The sequence below is a fragment of the Sinocyclocheilus rhinocerous genome, unplaced genomic scaffold (assembly GCF_001515625.1).
Source record: "Sinocyclocheilus rhinocerous isolate Xijiao unplaced genomic scaffold, SAMN03320098_v1.1 scaffold1270, whole genome shotgun sequence".
Classification (NCBI taxonomy): Eukaryota; Metazoa; Chordata; class Actinopteri; order Cypriniformes; family Cyprinidae; genus Sinocyclocheilus; species Sinocyclocheilus rhinocerous.
In genome coordinates, this window is record NW_015665029.1 from 295,509 (window position 1) to 310,252 (window position 14,744).

Here is a 14,744-nt window from a genome sequence, read left to right on the forward strand (position 1 = left end):
AGACCCTTTATCTTCATTGAAAAAGGGGTGGGCTTTAGAAATGGGATGTACTTGTGTCAGCTTGTAATATGGTCCGAGAGAAAGATACAGACAAGCTGTGCAGATATTGCAGTTATAACTATGTTAATCAGCAGTTTTCAAGTAATCATGTAGAATGTGCATTAGAATTCTAATGTTTAAAACAATTGCAGCATTCTTTGGAACACTCCCAAATCTAAAGTTCAATAACAACTGAACCAAAAGGGGGACAAACCAAATACTAAAAGTGTCATTCAGATTTTTTATTTATTTATTTTGTGTTATTTCACCTCTAACTTAAATAGCTATGCTATTCATTTTATCTGCAATTCAAATATTGTATTAAACATGCAAAATATAAGCTTTTTTCCACTTCTGGTCTCTACCACCCTAACCCTAACTTTTGGACCCATCTGTATATATACATTTTACTTTATGTTATATATATATATATATATATATATGAAGTCTCTCGTGCTCACCAAGGCTGCATTATTTTTAAATTCAAGAAAAAGTACAAATTAAATTACAGTAAAAATAGTTTAAAAATACAATAGAAACAGTAATACTGTGAAATATTTTTACAGTTTAAAATAACTGTTTTCTATTGTAATATATTATAAAATGTAATTTATTCCTGTGATGCAAAGCTGAATTTTCAGCATCATTACTTCCGTCTTCAGTGTCACATGATTCTTCAGAAATCATTGTAATAATTGATTTACTGCTCAAGAAACATTTCTTATTATCAGTGTTAAAAAGAGCTTAATATGTGGAAACCTTTATACATTAGTCAGGATTCCTTGATGAAACAAAAGTTCAAAAGAACAACATTTTGTTTGAAATATACTGAAATATAATTTGAAATGTAATTTTTATAACAATGTGGAAGTCTTTACTGTCACTTTGGATCAATTTAATGCATCCTTGCTGAATAAAGGTATTGATTTCTTTCAAAAACCAGAACCAGAATTTTTGAATGATAGTGTACACTGTAAAAAAACCAAATCTGTGACATTTACGGTAAAATACCGGCAGCTGTGGTTGCCAGAACTTCACCGTTAAATATATAATAGCAACATTTGAGGTTTTACAGACTTAACTTAAATTCACAATAAAAAAACGTATTTCATTAACTGATGTAATGTTAATAAACCAGCATATTGAAGTATTTTTGAAGTAGTTTTGAAACATTGTAATACTGATAACCACCAAAAACAGGTGGTGATGAGAAAGTCACATGATGAATCAAAGCTCATCACAAACAGCTTTTCTACAAGCTGAAAATGGATATACTAATATAAATATATATATATATATATAGAAGGTGCACAGTGTCATTCACACAAACACTAAACCCCATCATGGTGACACACATGATACTGAAATAATGCAATAAACATTAATTTAACAACATTAGATGTAAGATAAAACCCTAATGTACACAACTGATAAGAAAAAACGAAGAAGAAACAGTTATTTTAACGAAAAAACTAAATATGAAGTGTCATGCACGGTATTCTGGGAGCGTCAATTTACGGTTTTTCACTGTAAATTATATAATGACTTTTTCTCTTTCACTTTCAAAAACTGTAATTTTAACAGTATTTTACTGTAAAATTACATTAAATGTAATTACAGTTATTCACCGTATATAGTATGGAAACTTACTGATAACCAATTAACAGGTTTTTACTGTAGCATTTTTACAGTTTTTTACTGTATGTTTAAGTTGATAAAAATGTTGTTGCAATGACCCATGTGGAATATAACAGCAAAGTATGGCAGCAATGTGTCAGGAGTCAGGCAAGTAAAAGTGTGACACTTGCATTTGTGGATTTGTCGTGCCACTGCAACTCTGGTGAAAGTATAGGGGCACATGATGATAAATTCACTCAGATAAGTGTCTTTATACTGCATTTGATCTCTGTCACCATGAGACAAATCACACTCATTATCAGTAAACCGCTGTCTTTGATCATGAAGTATCAGTGATAGATCATGACAATCACTTTCCAGATTTCACCAGTGTATTTATACTTGCCACATACTGGCAGTTAATGACATAATCACAATCTATTCCGGATTAAATGAATTTAAAATGGGATTAGATGTTTTATTTTGCGTGCTTAAGTTTATTAACTGTATTATTATTGTACAATAAAGAAAACATCAAATATTTATTATTAATTTGGTACAATACAACCTTGAGGTACACTAACAACTAAAATAAATGTATTTTTTTTTAATATTTATTTGTATATGAATTAATGAATTTTTCTTCTGATTTAGGGGTAAAATTATGACCTGGATAGTTTGACCCAGTCTGAAGGTGAAAGAGAGCATGATGTATCTGCATACAGCGTTCACTGTAAAAAATGTTACAATGTCAAAGGGCATATTGCTTAAGAAATAGAACTTAGGGCATTTTTTCCCCTTTCATATCAATCTCTTAAGAATCTTAAGAGAGTTTAAGGTTTTCAGTTTGTTCTTAAAAACCATCAAGCAATTCTTATCACATCAACAATATGTCGTCTTTCTCTCTAATAATCATGTGAACCAAAGAACATTTCAAAGCATTGATCAAACACCAAAAACTACTAAGAAAACAAACACACAATGAACTTATAAATTCACCATTTTAGGCTGAATGATGAATCATTACAAGTGCATCAAATTTGTCCACATATACTTCAGATCATGTAGTTCAGTTCAGTTTGCTTTCTGTGACATGTACTCTTGTGCAATTCTTCCTGTAAATAATATTACGGTTTAAATAATGACAACAATTATGCACTTTCATTGACTATGACATTAGTGTTTTCATTTTTCTGCATTGCTCACAGTGTTAACAGTGTAACAGACACAGTATAAATTTGACAAACCAGGCCAAATAATTTAACCATACCTGCAATAGGATGCTGATTGTATTAAGACAATGATGAAGTAAGCCACTTCATTTGCTTAAAAAAAAGAGAGAAAAGAAAAATATGCACTAGCAAGAGCCACAGCTGGAGGGTCAGAAAAGCTTCAAAAAATGATCAAACAGCACCTACATCAGCATATTCTGTTGTCAGACACGACTGGAACTTCAAATGGGACTGGCTTCTATTGTCAGATGTAATTAAAAAATTAGCTTTTTAGCAACAAACACTCAAGATGGGTTTGGTGCACACAGGGATAAAAAATATGCTGCTGGATCTTTAATGTTGTGGGCAGGGGTGATTCTAAGATTTTCGTTTTAGGGGGGCTCAGCCCCCAATAAGGGTATAATAATAGAAAATAATAGTAAACATATAAATGAAATAAAAAATGATTGACTAATAGGGTAAGGTGGTAAACTAAACTTATTGCATTCATGGCAACAACAGATAAAAAATCAATAAGTGACTGCCTCTGTTAGAAATCTTATAATGGGCCATGTTTGGATCTTCCAACCGGACAATAATCTAAAAACAAACTTCCAAATCACTGGGCACAAAACCAAGCTCCTGCCCTGGCCACTCCAGTCCTCTGACCTGAACCCATAGAAAAGGTGTGTGGTGAACTGAAGAGGAGAAGCACCAGCAGGGAATCTGAAGGAGAGATTCTGGATGAAGGAATGGCCCCTGATCTCTCATCAGGCATTACAGGAGAAAACTCAGAGCTGTTATTTTGGCAAAATAAAGGTTTCAAAAAGTATTGAATAAAAGGGTACCATTAATTGTGTGCGGCCAATGTGTTTTAGAGAAAAACATTTATTTCATAATGATATTTCCCCCCATTTTAAATTCTTATTCTCCAATGAAAGGTTAGATTTATGTGAATTTTTTAAATAAAAGATCAAAATGATGAGGACATAAACTGTACTTTAATCTCTACAGCACGTTTCCGATCAAGTCAAATGACGTCACCTTTATTTCTATAGTGCTTTATACAGTAGGCCATACTGATTGTTTCAAAGATATTAAATGATAATAATATTGCAGTAATATAATATGTGACCCTGGAGCATAAAAGCAGGGGGGGGGGAGTCTTGTTGTTCAAACGATCCAAACGTTAGGGTTAGGGAGTCTTGTTTTGTCCCAATAAAGTGGCATTCATCTAATAAAACGTATATACAGTGGTGTGAAAAAGTGTTGGCCCCCTTCCTGATTAGTGTGACAAACATGCAAAAAAATAAGAAATCAGGAAGGGGGCCAACACTTTTTCACACCACTGTATATGATAATTTACACTCAGTATGTTATTGCATACTGTTTTATAATGTACTACAGTACTGAAGTATAACTATCTGCCACCTAACTACTATTTACACGCCTGTTGCTAAAGAAAATGCTGCTATTTTAGTGTAAACAGAATTTATCATTATTTGCACTAGAATATATCGTTTCTTCCACTTAGTGTAACTGCCAAAAACATAATTGTTCAGTTAAATACAGCTTACTGTTGATTCAGTTCTGTCCAATATGTAAAGTTCATCAATTATGAAATGAGTTCAACTGGGCAATATAGCATTGTTTACTAGTATGCAGCCTTAGCAAGCCTTTGTAAAAAGAATGGTTAGCACATTTGTTTGTAAGGTAACAGCCTCGACAGCTGTGCTGAATTAATGTTCAGTGTTTGTCATGTGACAACACTTAAGCATACCACTCTGAAACATTTGTTGCTTATTGTATACCGTTTCACAAACTATTCTTTAAAAAATAGTAGGCAGTATGGACTGTGTACTGGGCATGTAAGCAGTAAGCAAGTATGCCATTTGGAACACAGTCTCTGTGATTCCGAAGTACAGTAAATATCCACGCATTCATCCGCGCTGAGGCACCATGCCGGTGCACAACCAACGTAAATTTTTTTTTTTTTTTTTAAATAATTCCGCAAAAACTGCATTTGCAGGTTTCAAACAGAGATGGCGACAAAGACGCAAAACTTATGGACTACAGCTTTAAATTAAAATTTGTCCGATTTTTCCCCTCATCTTGGATCCTAATCAGATCCATGAATAATTGGTCTGGCCTTCAGGTTGCATGTGTATAAAGGTACTTTTACATTTTTGCAAAGTATACTTTTAAAAGTACTTTTAGTACCTTTAAGATCTTAGACTTATGTTTGCAGCATCGATTCACATGCATCTGCCACATGCTCGCACCTGGAAAATGTGCAAATCAAATTACATTTAGGCACTTACATTTAGTAAGTAGTTAAAAAAAAAATCACTGTACATGTAATCACGATCAGTTATAATTGGTAAACGAAATGTGAGATTTGTCTTTCATTTGTCCTGTATCAGCTTATTTCTCAAGCAAACGAGTTAAGCAAAACAAATTCCAATTCCAACGTGAAAGAGTACTTTATTCATAGGAAGCCATCCCTCTCACACTTAAGCGGCCAACAGGCTTATCATCCTTGTATTAAAGAAGCTCATATGAAAAAGACATCAAGCAAAATGCCAAATAACAACTGCATTACATAAACGGCGATGCACAATTCAAAGACTGCATACAAAAGTTAATTGCTATTCATAAGTTAAGTCTGAAAAGGAATTAATACTGAAAGTTTGCAACACAGATCACTAAACCGTCTTCCCAATATGAGAAATCACAGTACTTTGCTGGAAGTACTCATTTGATTTACTGTACTTAGCAAATAGGTACCAGTTCATAGTTCATGGCATGGCAATTCATCTCATTTGAATACAAAAAGAAAACAAAAAGTAATGCTTGACAAAGGAATTTAAATATACAACGCTTTGCTACAAACCGACTCTCAAAAACCTGGAAATATGGTCAAAGAAAAAAAAAAAAAAGAGGAACCAAAAGGTGACAGATGACAGGAAGAAAACCATTTGTACATTTTGGCTCAACGATCCCTTTAACAGCGGAAATACAGAATTTGTTTGTCAGAGTCAAAGACGACTTGTTCGTTTTCATAAAGTGTTTTTGGACCTAAATGCTCATGTCGAAAATATGACACTAGAATCCTAGAGCTAAAGTTAAGTTTGAGAATATGGTAAACGTAGTTGACCCCTGAGTTTCTAATGCAGAACTAGTGTATAAAATGCCTCATTACAGTGTGCCTTTTAGTGCAAGCCAGCAAATATGCTCGATTAAACAGGAGGTATATTAGGATAGCACCCAAGCAAACAATGCTTCTCTATGCAGTCTTTCCTGTTGGCCGAATCACAGAGTGGGGCTGGTTTGAATAGCCAAACCAGTAGATCAAATACATCTTATTTATAATTCATTTTTTTCATAGAAAACATAAATAATCCCTGAATGAAACTGATTCACAGTATATTGAGGACTCCAGTGCTACTACCATTGTTTTTTTATGTTGGGACAATCAAGTGTGTCTTCAAGGTCTCCAGTTAGTGTCTCTTGCATGGCTCAACCGCCCAAATCCTTCATTCGCTGTCTTGGTAATTCACAGTCCGTTTGCCTCTGTTTCTGGTCCGGATGCGCGTGGCCCGTCGAGGTTTCCCATACGACACGTCGCTATCCTCATCGGAAACATCCCTCTGATGTTTCCTGGAGCGTGCGGTTCCTCGGCCACGGTCTCTTAGCTTTCTCTTCGGACTGCTCCGTGAACCTGAGCTGGCATCTGATTCAGACTCCCCAGACTCTTTGCTCTCAGAGTCGCTTCCATCATCATCCTCGTTGTTTCCTTCGTCGCTTTCGCTTTGCTTCCGTCGCTGCCGGGTCGCCTTGGGAAGCTTCTCCTGAGACCATCGCTCCCGACCATTCTCTGATTTGCACTTAGTTTCGGAGTCACTCTCAGAGTCCGTCGAGCCCCTCAAGCGCTTGTAGCGGTTTGCATGCTTTCTTTGAGGTGTCATGCCCTCGTTTTCATCACTGGTCCTACTACTTTTGTTGTCTGCGTCTTCAGACTCTGAGGAGCCACCACGTTTTCTTTTTGAGGTACCGCCTGGTGGTTTTCTTGCCCTGCAGTTGGCCCGCTCCTTGCTCTTTCCATTCTTCGAATGCATCTCCATCTCTGGACTGAATTCTTCATCCGAGTCCTCCATAATGTAGCTCTTCTTGGGAAGAGTTCTAAGAGAGATTCCTTTGGATGCAATTTTAAGGCAAGGCTTTTTCCTCGGATGTGCCTTCTTGTCCTCCTCCGATGCGTCGCTCTTTTGCCATTCATCAGAGGAAGTATCCTCCTTCTTCCTCTGTCTTCGGTCTACCTCCTCTTCACTTTGCGAACTGGAGGCATCCGACATTGACTCAAGCTTCTTTCTGCGAGCGTTGGACGCACACTTTCGGTTTCTGAGCGACCTTCTTTCTTCACCATCACTTTGATTTTCTTCGTCTTCCGATTTAATTCTCTTCATGCGAGCAACAGATTTTTCTGAAACATCACTGAGCTCCTCTGAGTCCTGGGTGGTTGATGTTAATGCATCTGTGGTTGAGTTTTTTTTGCGGGTAACTTGCCGTTTTGTGGCAGAAGCTTGTTCTTGGCTTTCTGATGGTGCTTTACTCCTCTTCAGCTCTTTTGCATCCACCTTCCTTCCGTTTTGATAAGGGTGCTTTAGAGTTTTGGGCATCTCAACATCCTCATCAGAACTCCTTTCAGAATCCTGCTTGCTTGGCCGATTTTTCTGACGTCGGTCTCTGGAGCAATTCTCTTCTTCAGCATCAGTGTCATTCAATTTTTTTATTTTAGTGACAGCGGCTTTTGCAGTCTTCCTGGTGGACTTCCGCCTGACAACGAGATCCTCGTCTGACTCCCCGTTCACACTTTCATTCTGACTCTCCCCATCATCTGTGTTGTCCTCACTTTCCACTCGTTGCCGTTTGGTGCTGTGTCCATTAATGAAAGGAGACGTTTCTAAAAATAGAAATACAGAAATGCACCTTTCTTTAGTGTCAGTGACCCATTAATGCTTAATGTTAAAGGCCCATACTTCATTTGAGGTTAAACTTTTGTCCTAGCAATCAGTCCATTTTTATTTGAGCCTGAACAAGCTGAGCATGTTTTTAAAGGGTTAGTTCACCCAAAAATGAAAATTAGCCTGTGTTTTACTCACCCTCGAGGCATCCTAGGTGTATATGACTTTCTTTCAGACGAATCCAATCAGAGTTATATTAAAAATTGTCCTGCCTCTTCCAAGCGTTATCATTGCAATGGACGGGTGTTTCTGTTCAACAGTCCAAAAGACGTAAAATAAAGCACGCACATCCCTAATAAAACACACCTCACATGGCTCCGGGGGGTGAATGAAGGCCTCCTGTAGCGAATCCATGTGTTTTTGTAAGAAAAATATCCACATCTCAAACGTAATAAACACTTCTCTCTCACTTCATCTAACTGTGGTATGAGGAAGTCGTTCCGGTGGATGACGTAGGATGTCGGCGTTGCGTGATTAGTGACGAACGCGGAGAGAAAACAAAACAAAACGCCGGTCACGAATTAGAAGTACAAACCGAGGAATTGTAAAGAAAAATGTCGACATAAGCCAAGAGGAGACTGGTTTTCCTTTCCTAAAGTTAGGAAACTTTGCTTCCTTTGCTCCTGTAAACAAACTCTAGCATATCTCAGATGTGCGCGCGACGCATACGTCCTACGTCATCCGCCAGAAGAGTTTCCATAAACGTCAGTCAGCTGAAGTGAGAGAAAAGTGTTTATTATGTTTGAAACATGGATATTTTTCTTACAAAAACGCATGGATTCGCTACAGGAGGCCTTTATTCAAGCCCCGGAGCCGTGTGAGGCACGTTTTATTATAAATGCGCGCTTAATTTGATTACTTTTGGACTGTTCAACAGAAACACCCGCCCACTGCAATGATAACGCTTGGAATAGCCAGGACAATTTTTAATATAACTCCGATATGATTAGTCTGAAAGAAGAAAGTCATATACATCTAGGATGCCTCGAGGGTGAGTAAAACACAGGCTAATTTTCATTTTTGGGTGAACTAACCCTTTAATGGTTTATTATCATTAAGATGACAGACTTTCTTTGTAATAGAATGCTTGATAACAAATTGTGCAAAACCAGGAATGTACAGATGAATAAAATCTGGATTTCATGCCGATTATGGAGCACAAGGGATCTACCAAACGCACCCTCTTTTTCTGCTGATCTTCTAGATGGTCTGCGCCCAGCAGTTCTACTCTCCGCTTTGCTTTGAGAAGATGAATCACTGTCTGCGCTGCCATCACTTTTCTCTTCTTCACTGGCTGAAACGTCACTTTCATTTGACTCTGTGAGAAAAACAATAACAATAAAAGGAGGGAATATGTATTTAAGTTACATTAGATATTTTTCCCCCTTTTACACAATTTCAATGTAAAGGTCATTGCCCACGGAGTCCGAAATTTCCGCACGTTAAAAAATAAATACGACCTCACGTTGTGTCAATCATGTTTACACACTGCCTCCGAAACTTTCGTCTGTCATAAAAAATTTGGATCAGGTTCGATTTTCTGCGTTTTCGCATCCGTAGCAAGCATTTTGATAGGAAAGGATGACGAATATGAAAAAGAAAAAATGCATACGAAAATTTCGGAGTCAGTGTGCAAGGACCTTAAGCTGTGTAGATGTTTATACCGTCTTCCTCCTCTTCTGAATCAGAACTGCTCTGAATTACAGCAGAGCGTTTGCTAGCACGGGTCGCAGGTCGGGTGCTGCCTCCACGGCCCTCCTCATCCGAGCCTTCATCGTCTTCCAGGATATCCATGAGTTTCATCTTATTAACTGCTGCCATGGCGGTCTTGCGGGCCCTCGGCCGGCGACTGACAGATGATGATGACTCGTTTTCTGAGGCGTCAGAGCCTTTCGAAGGCTCTTGGTCAGAATCGCTGCAGGGTCGTGGTCGCTGACGCGCGTGTGACCTGCTGTGCCCATTCATCTTGGCATGGCCCTCTAAGATACATAAGGCAAATTTGAAAGGTGATTTGTTATTGTCAAAATAAGTATGTGTCATTTTCCACTAGCTGAAAGTGCTTTACATTTCTACTCAACTGCACACAATGACACACACAAGGATTTAACAGTTTGTCTAAAGGATCCCACCATGTCTGCGTTTTGCTCCATTATTCTGTGCAGCTCTTCTTGTGGCTCTAGTCTCTCGTCTGCAGACACGAGATGAGGATGAAGGTTCCTCATCCTCTTCCGACTGACTCCGAGATTGTTTGCTGTCATGATCAGACCCTATATCAAAAGCACAAACTGTCTTTAGCAGCTGACGGTAATTCCAGAGTTTCTGAAAGTCCCATGTAATAAAAGGAATAGTTTACACTACAATTACAGATTTACCTAGAATCAGTTTTACCAGTATTTTTTACATAATTGTTGTCTATAATATCTGGTCAATGGATAAACGGCTCCACCTGGTGGGTTTCTAAAGAATGGTGCCCATTAAAGCACTGCGCAATCAACAGGAACAACCACTGGTGGAGGTAGTGGATCCAGTTCATAAAACCAGGCTGAATGATTCATTCACAACTTGTACTGATCTGGATTTCGAGTGGTTGTAGAGTTTACAACTCATTGGAGAGGAAGACTCTCAGTGAATAATGCAGTCTCATGTCTGCTCATTTTAATGCTTTTTGTGTCCTTTTTTTTTTTTTTTTAAATTCCAAATAAAGCAGCTGAAATAGTTTTAGAACATCTTCATGTGAATGGGCAGTTCACTTAAAAATAAGTTGATTTAAATTTTCGTTTTCAATTTAACTGACCTGTACACAGGTGTTGCTGCAACAGAGTGCCTTATATTTTAAGACCAGAAACAAATAATTTTTTTATGAGTTGTCTGTCTTACCGGATGAAGATGAGCAACTTCGTCTGAAAGTATCCTTGGCTTCATTGACTCTGTGGCGCTCTGGTCCAGACACTTTGGCTGAGGTAGATTTGGCTGTAGACTGTTCTGTGTTTTCCTGAGTTTTTATAGTAGCCCTCTTTTGACTAGGGTCAAGAGGGGGGGAAAAAGAGACAGGTTTGTTTTCTGAATGCAAACTATTCGGAAGAAAAAAAAAGGTTAGATTAACAATAAGAGACAGCAGCATAAACATGGCAGGGGGATCCGCTAACCGTGAGGATCCTTGGCTGGAAGGAGTCGACTCCTGATGCTGTAATTTCTTCCTGAATCTTTGACTGCGTCGCAGCTTTAAGCTACTTTTGATGGCAGTCTTATAGTCTGAAAGGATTTTTTGTATACTCTCCTCGAAAAACGCTGACAGTCGCAAAGTCATACTGTAAATCTGTCAAATCAAATGCAAGAACATCAATGTGTCTTCAAGAATTAAGCAAAAAGGCAAGCAGAAAGAAGAAAAGGCAGAAAAAGACAAGATTATCCAAGACATTAATGCATTACCTTTGACCGTTTGTTTGGCGTGTAGGCTTTAGCATTGGCAAAAATAAGCCTGGTGTCCTTGCAGAGGTCTATGGGATTTTCATAGTGCTCTTCTTCAAGAGTTTGCCGCACTGTTCCAAGGTCCATAGGGGTGTCGATAATATTACAGTAATCCTGGAGACACAAAGAGGAGACATTTAACTTCCTGCTTCTACTGACAATGCTTGATCCCACCTTTAAATCAGATCCACATCTCCAGATTAAGACAGATAACCACGTCCCTAACATTATTCCATTGATTGTTTTTTTGGACTCACAGGATATTCTCTCTGATCTACAGGATCCCGGAACGGCTCTGAATCCTCACACTCAAACATGTAGTCCAGCAAACGTTTGCAGTGGTCCTTCCACGCATCCCTGTCCTGCACAACCTCCAGTGATGGCTGACAAAATCAACACACAAAACAGCATCTTAAAGGGGTCATATGATGCGATTTCAAGTTTTCCTTTCTCTTTGGAGTGTTACAAGCTGATTGTGCATAGATAAGATCCCTGAAGTTGCAAAGACTAAAGTCTCAAAACCAAAGAGATATTCTTTATCAAAGTTAAGACTCTGCCACGCCCCCCTAAAACGGCTCATTCTAACACGCCCCCACATATCTACCCCACTATGTGGAAATATTTCAAAATAATGATCTTTAAAAAAAGCATCATATGACCCCTTTAAACATATTCATTTTTCCATCTGAACAAACTTCTCGCTTTCAGTTTAGTGATGGAATTTTTCAAATCAAAGCGCAGGTATATAGTAGGATAATCAACAGTGTAAACATGATCTCTGGTGACATTTCTACCAATGTGCAGTATATACTATCATTCCACCTAAAAATTGAGATTACAGTACAGTGTACAATATATATATGTATAATATCTAACACTACCTGGCGAAGTCTTTGTCCTGCAGAGGTTCCAGGTGCATCAATATCATCCATGTCCTAAAAGCCACATCAGAATCAATCTCATGTTTTGCAGAAAATACAGGCTAAGAAAATACAGGTGAAACAAATACACTCACCTCATCGTCAGAGTACTCCATGTTTTCAACGGCATTGTAGATCTCCATAATATCTGTACAGTGAGGTTTACTGTGGCCGGGGAGAAAAAAAAAAAAGTCGATTAAATTACAGAACAAAAACAAATATCACAAATGGACCTTCACTAAAGACCAACCTTATGAACTTCAGCAGAGCATTTGTTATGATTTTTGCAGACTCTGCAATCTTGCTGCGGGGCTCATTAAAAGTCTTGGCATTTTGTTCAATGTGTTTTACATCCCAGATCAATGCAGACAGTCTCCTAAAAAACCCAAGATATGTTAAAACACACTAAAAGTAGACATACACTAATGACATGAAACACTCAAACATTCAAACTCTCATTCCACTTTCTTTGGGACATAAGCTATTTTGTAGAATGATCAAACTGCTCTTTTCGTACAAAAAAATTATAGCGAGTAGCGAGTCCAATGGGGTTAACATGCTTGCATGTTTAAGCTTCTGCAAAAACCAACAAAGTTTCTTCTTGCACGTCAAGCTGCAGGTGACAATATTTGACGTGCTCTACTTATGTGCATTGATCAAAGTTTATATGAAAAAAGCCTAAATTAAATCTGTTCATATAAAGTGTCTCTTCAGCAGACCTGGATTAAACCACTCAATTCATTTAGATTACTTTTTGCAATGTCTTTATGAACTTTCTGAGTCATTTTTCTGAGCAGCGTGAACATTCTTCAAAATGTCTACTTATGTGCATCATGGAACAAAGATTTTCATATGGGTTTAGAAATGTTACGGGGATGAGTGAATGTTGACAATTTTTATTTTTAGGTGGACTGCAACTATTAAGATACAAACCTGTAGAAGTTGTGCTTAAGCCGCAGTTTGATGGTGTTAAGGTCGGTGGGATATGCAATGATAGCACAATATGTTGGATACTGAGTGAGGTCGACCGGACCAGAGAAAGGTGCTGCGATATCTGTCGAAAAGGACAGAAATTGACATTTCATACGTCAGAGGGTCACAGTTAATGGGTTAGTTTACAGAAAAGTGATATTTACTGTCATTATTTTGTTCCAAACCCAGAAGTCCATCATTGATCTTTGGAACACAATTGACCTATCGGTAAGCCCCGCCCCCCTTAGTTACTGTTGCGCACTCAGACAAACAAACGGGGTTGCTACTGTCTTACAATGACAGCTGTCAGTGTGAAAACCTTGTCCCAAGATATTTTTGATACATTTTGGACACGGAAGGACCATCATTTAAGTGGGACTTAAATATGACATGGAGGTATATATAAAATATTCCAAAATAAATATGTAAAAATACAGATCACAATGCTCTTTATAATCACAATGACAACATCTCGGATCAACACTGTTCATGTACCTCAGGGTAAGATTAAATTAATTTACATTTAACCAGTTTAATATGAAGAGGCACTGAAATGTAGACCTTCGTTTGTGTGTTTTTGACTTAACTACACTGTGCATGATGTGAGAACAGTCCGCTATTTAGGTTTGTACGTTAGCATGGACGCACTAACTTTAACGTTAGTTTTAGCCAGAGATACCTTGCTGAAGCACAAGATGACATTAATGTTCTGCTTGAGCAGATGAAAATTGTAACTTAATGAGAGTATGGCAAGCAGAAAACGATCGTTTTCGTCTTCATTGGGATTGGGGTTGAATGCTTAGGGATATTTTGCTCTATTTTGTTTGGGTTTAGGAAATGTAATAAAATTAATTCTATTGCCCATCCTCTCAGGATACCTGGAATCAGTGTTTCAAGTACCCCAGGCACATCGGTTTTCCATTTTTGTAGCATAAACTCCATCAAACCGATGAAAGCTTCGGATCTTCCAATGTTTTCTCATGGAGCTGAAAACTAAAGATGTGTGAGTGCAACTGATACTCAACTGCCATTGGCTCATCTACATTCGAGGGGAGGGGTTAACAATAGGTCATTTGAAGGTATTTTTCATTTTCAATTTTGTCCATACAATGAAAGTCTACATAATCCAAAAAAAAAAAAAACTGCTAAATTCAAATGGATTACTTTTACAAATCTCCTTATAAACTTTTTGAAGCTTTTAAAACGCACTAAAAAAAAACATCTGAGTCAAGGGATTGCAATGCCATTAGGGTAAGTAAAAGATGATGATTTTCATTTTTGGCTTAAAGGGGTCATATGATGCTGCTAAAAAAACACATTATTTTCCACATACTGTACATTATTGTTTCTCCTCTATGCCCCGCCTTTTTGAAACGCGTCGATTTTTATAAAGCTCATCGGTCTGAAAAAGCGAGGTGTGCTGTGATTGGCCGAATACCTCAAGCGTGTGACGGAAATCTTACGCCCCTTGCCATATGGTGATGATGCCTTGT

The 14,744-nt window shown here is 37.9% G+C and overlaps 1 protein-coding gene across 4 annotated transcripts in view; it reads right to left on the minus strand.

Moving 5' to 3' along the window:
- Nucleotides 1-5,334: 5,334 nt before the first annotated feature.
- brwd1 (bromodomain and WD repeat domain containing 1) overlaps nt 5,335-14,744 on the minus strand; it is a 40,560-nt gene continuing 31,150 nt past the window's right edge. For all 4 annotated transcript variants that reach the window (XM_016541952.1, XM_016541953.1, XM_016541955.1 and 1 more), the window contains 12 exons: nt 13,213-13,333; nt 12,530-12,655; nt 12,375-12,444; nt 12,241-12,294; nt 11,617-11,742; nt 11,321-11,473; nt 11,038-11,207; nt 10,769-10,911; nt 10,021-10,158; nt 9,556-9,870; nt 9,072-9,209; nt 5,335-7,830 (listed from right to left, as the gene is read on the minus strand). In XM_016541952.1, the coding sequence (XP_016397438.1) occupies nt 6,404-7,830; nt 9,072-9,209; nt 9,556-9,870; nt 10,021-10,158; nt 10,769-10,911; nt 11,038-11,207; nt 11,321-11,473; nt 11,617-11,742; nt 12,241-12,294; nt 12,375-12,444; nt 12,530-12,655; nt 13,213-13,333 (2,981 nt within the window). In that variant the 3' untranslated portion in view covers nt 5,335-6,403. The remainder of the gene's footprint in view (nt 7,831-9,071; nt 9,210-9,555; nt 9,871-10,020; nt 10,159-10,768; nt 10,912-11,037; nt 11,208-11,320; nt 11,474-11,616; nt 11,743-12,240; nt 12,295-12,374; nt 12,445-12,529; nt 12,656-13,212; nt 13,334-14,744) is intronic.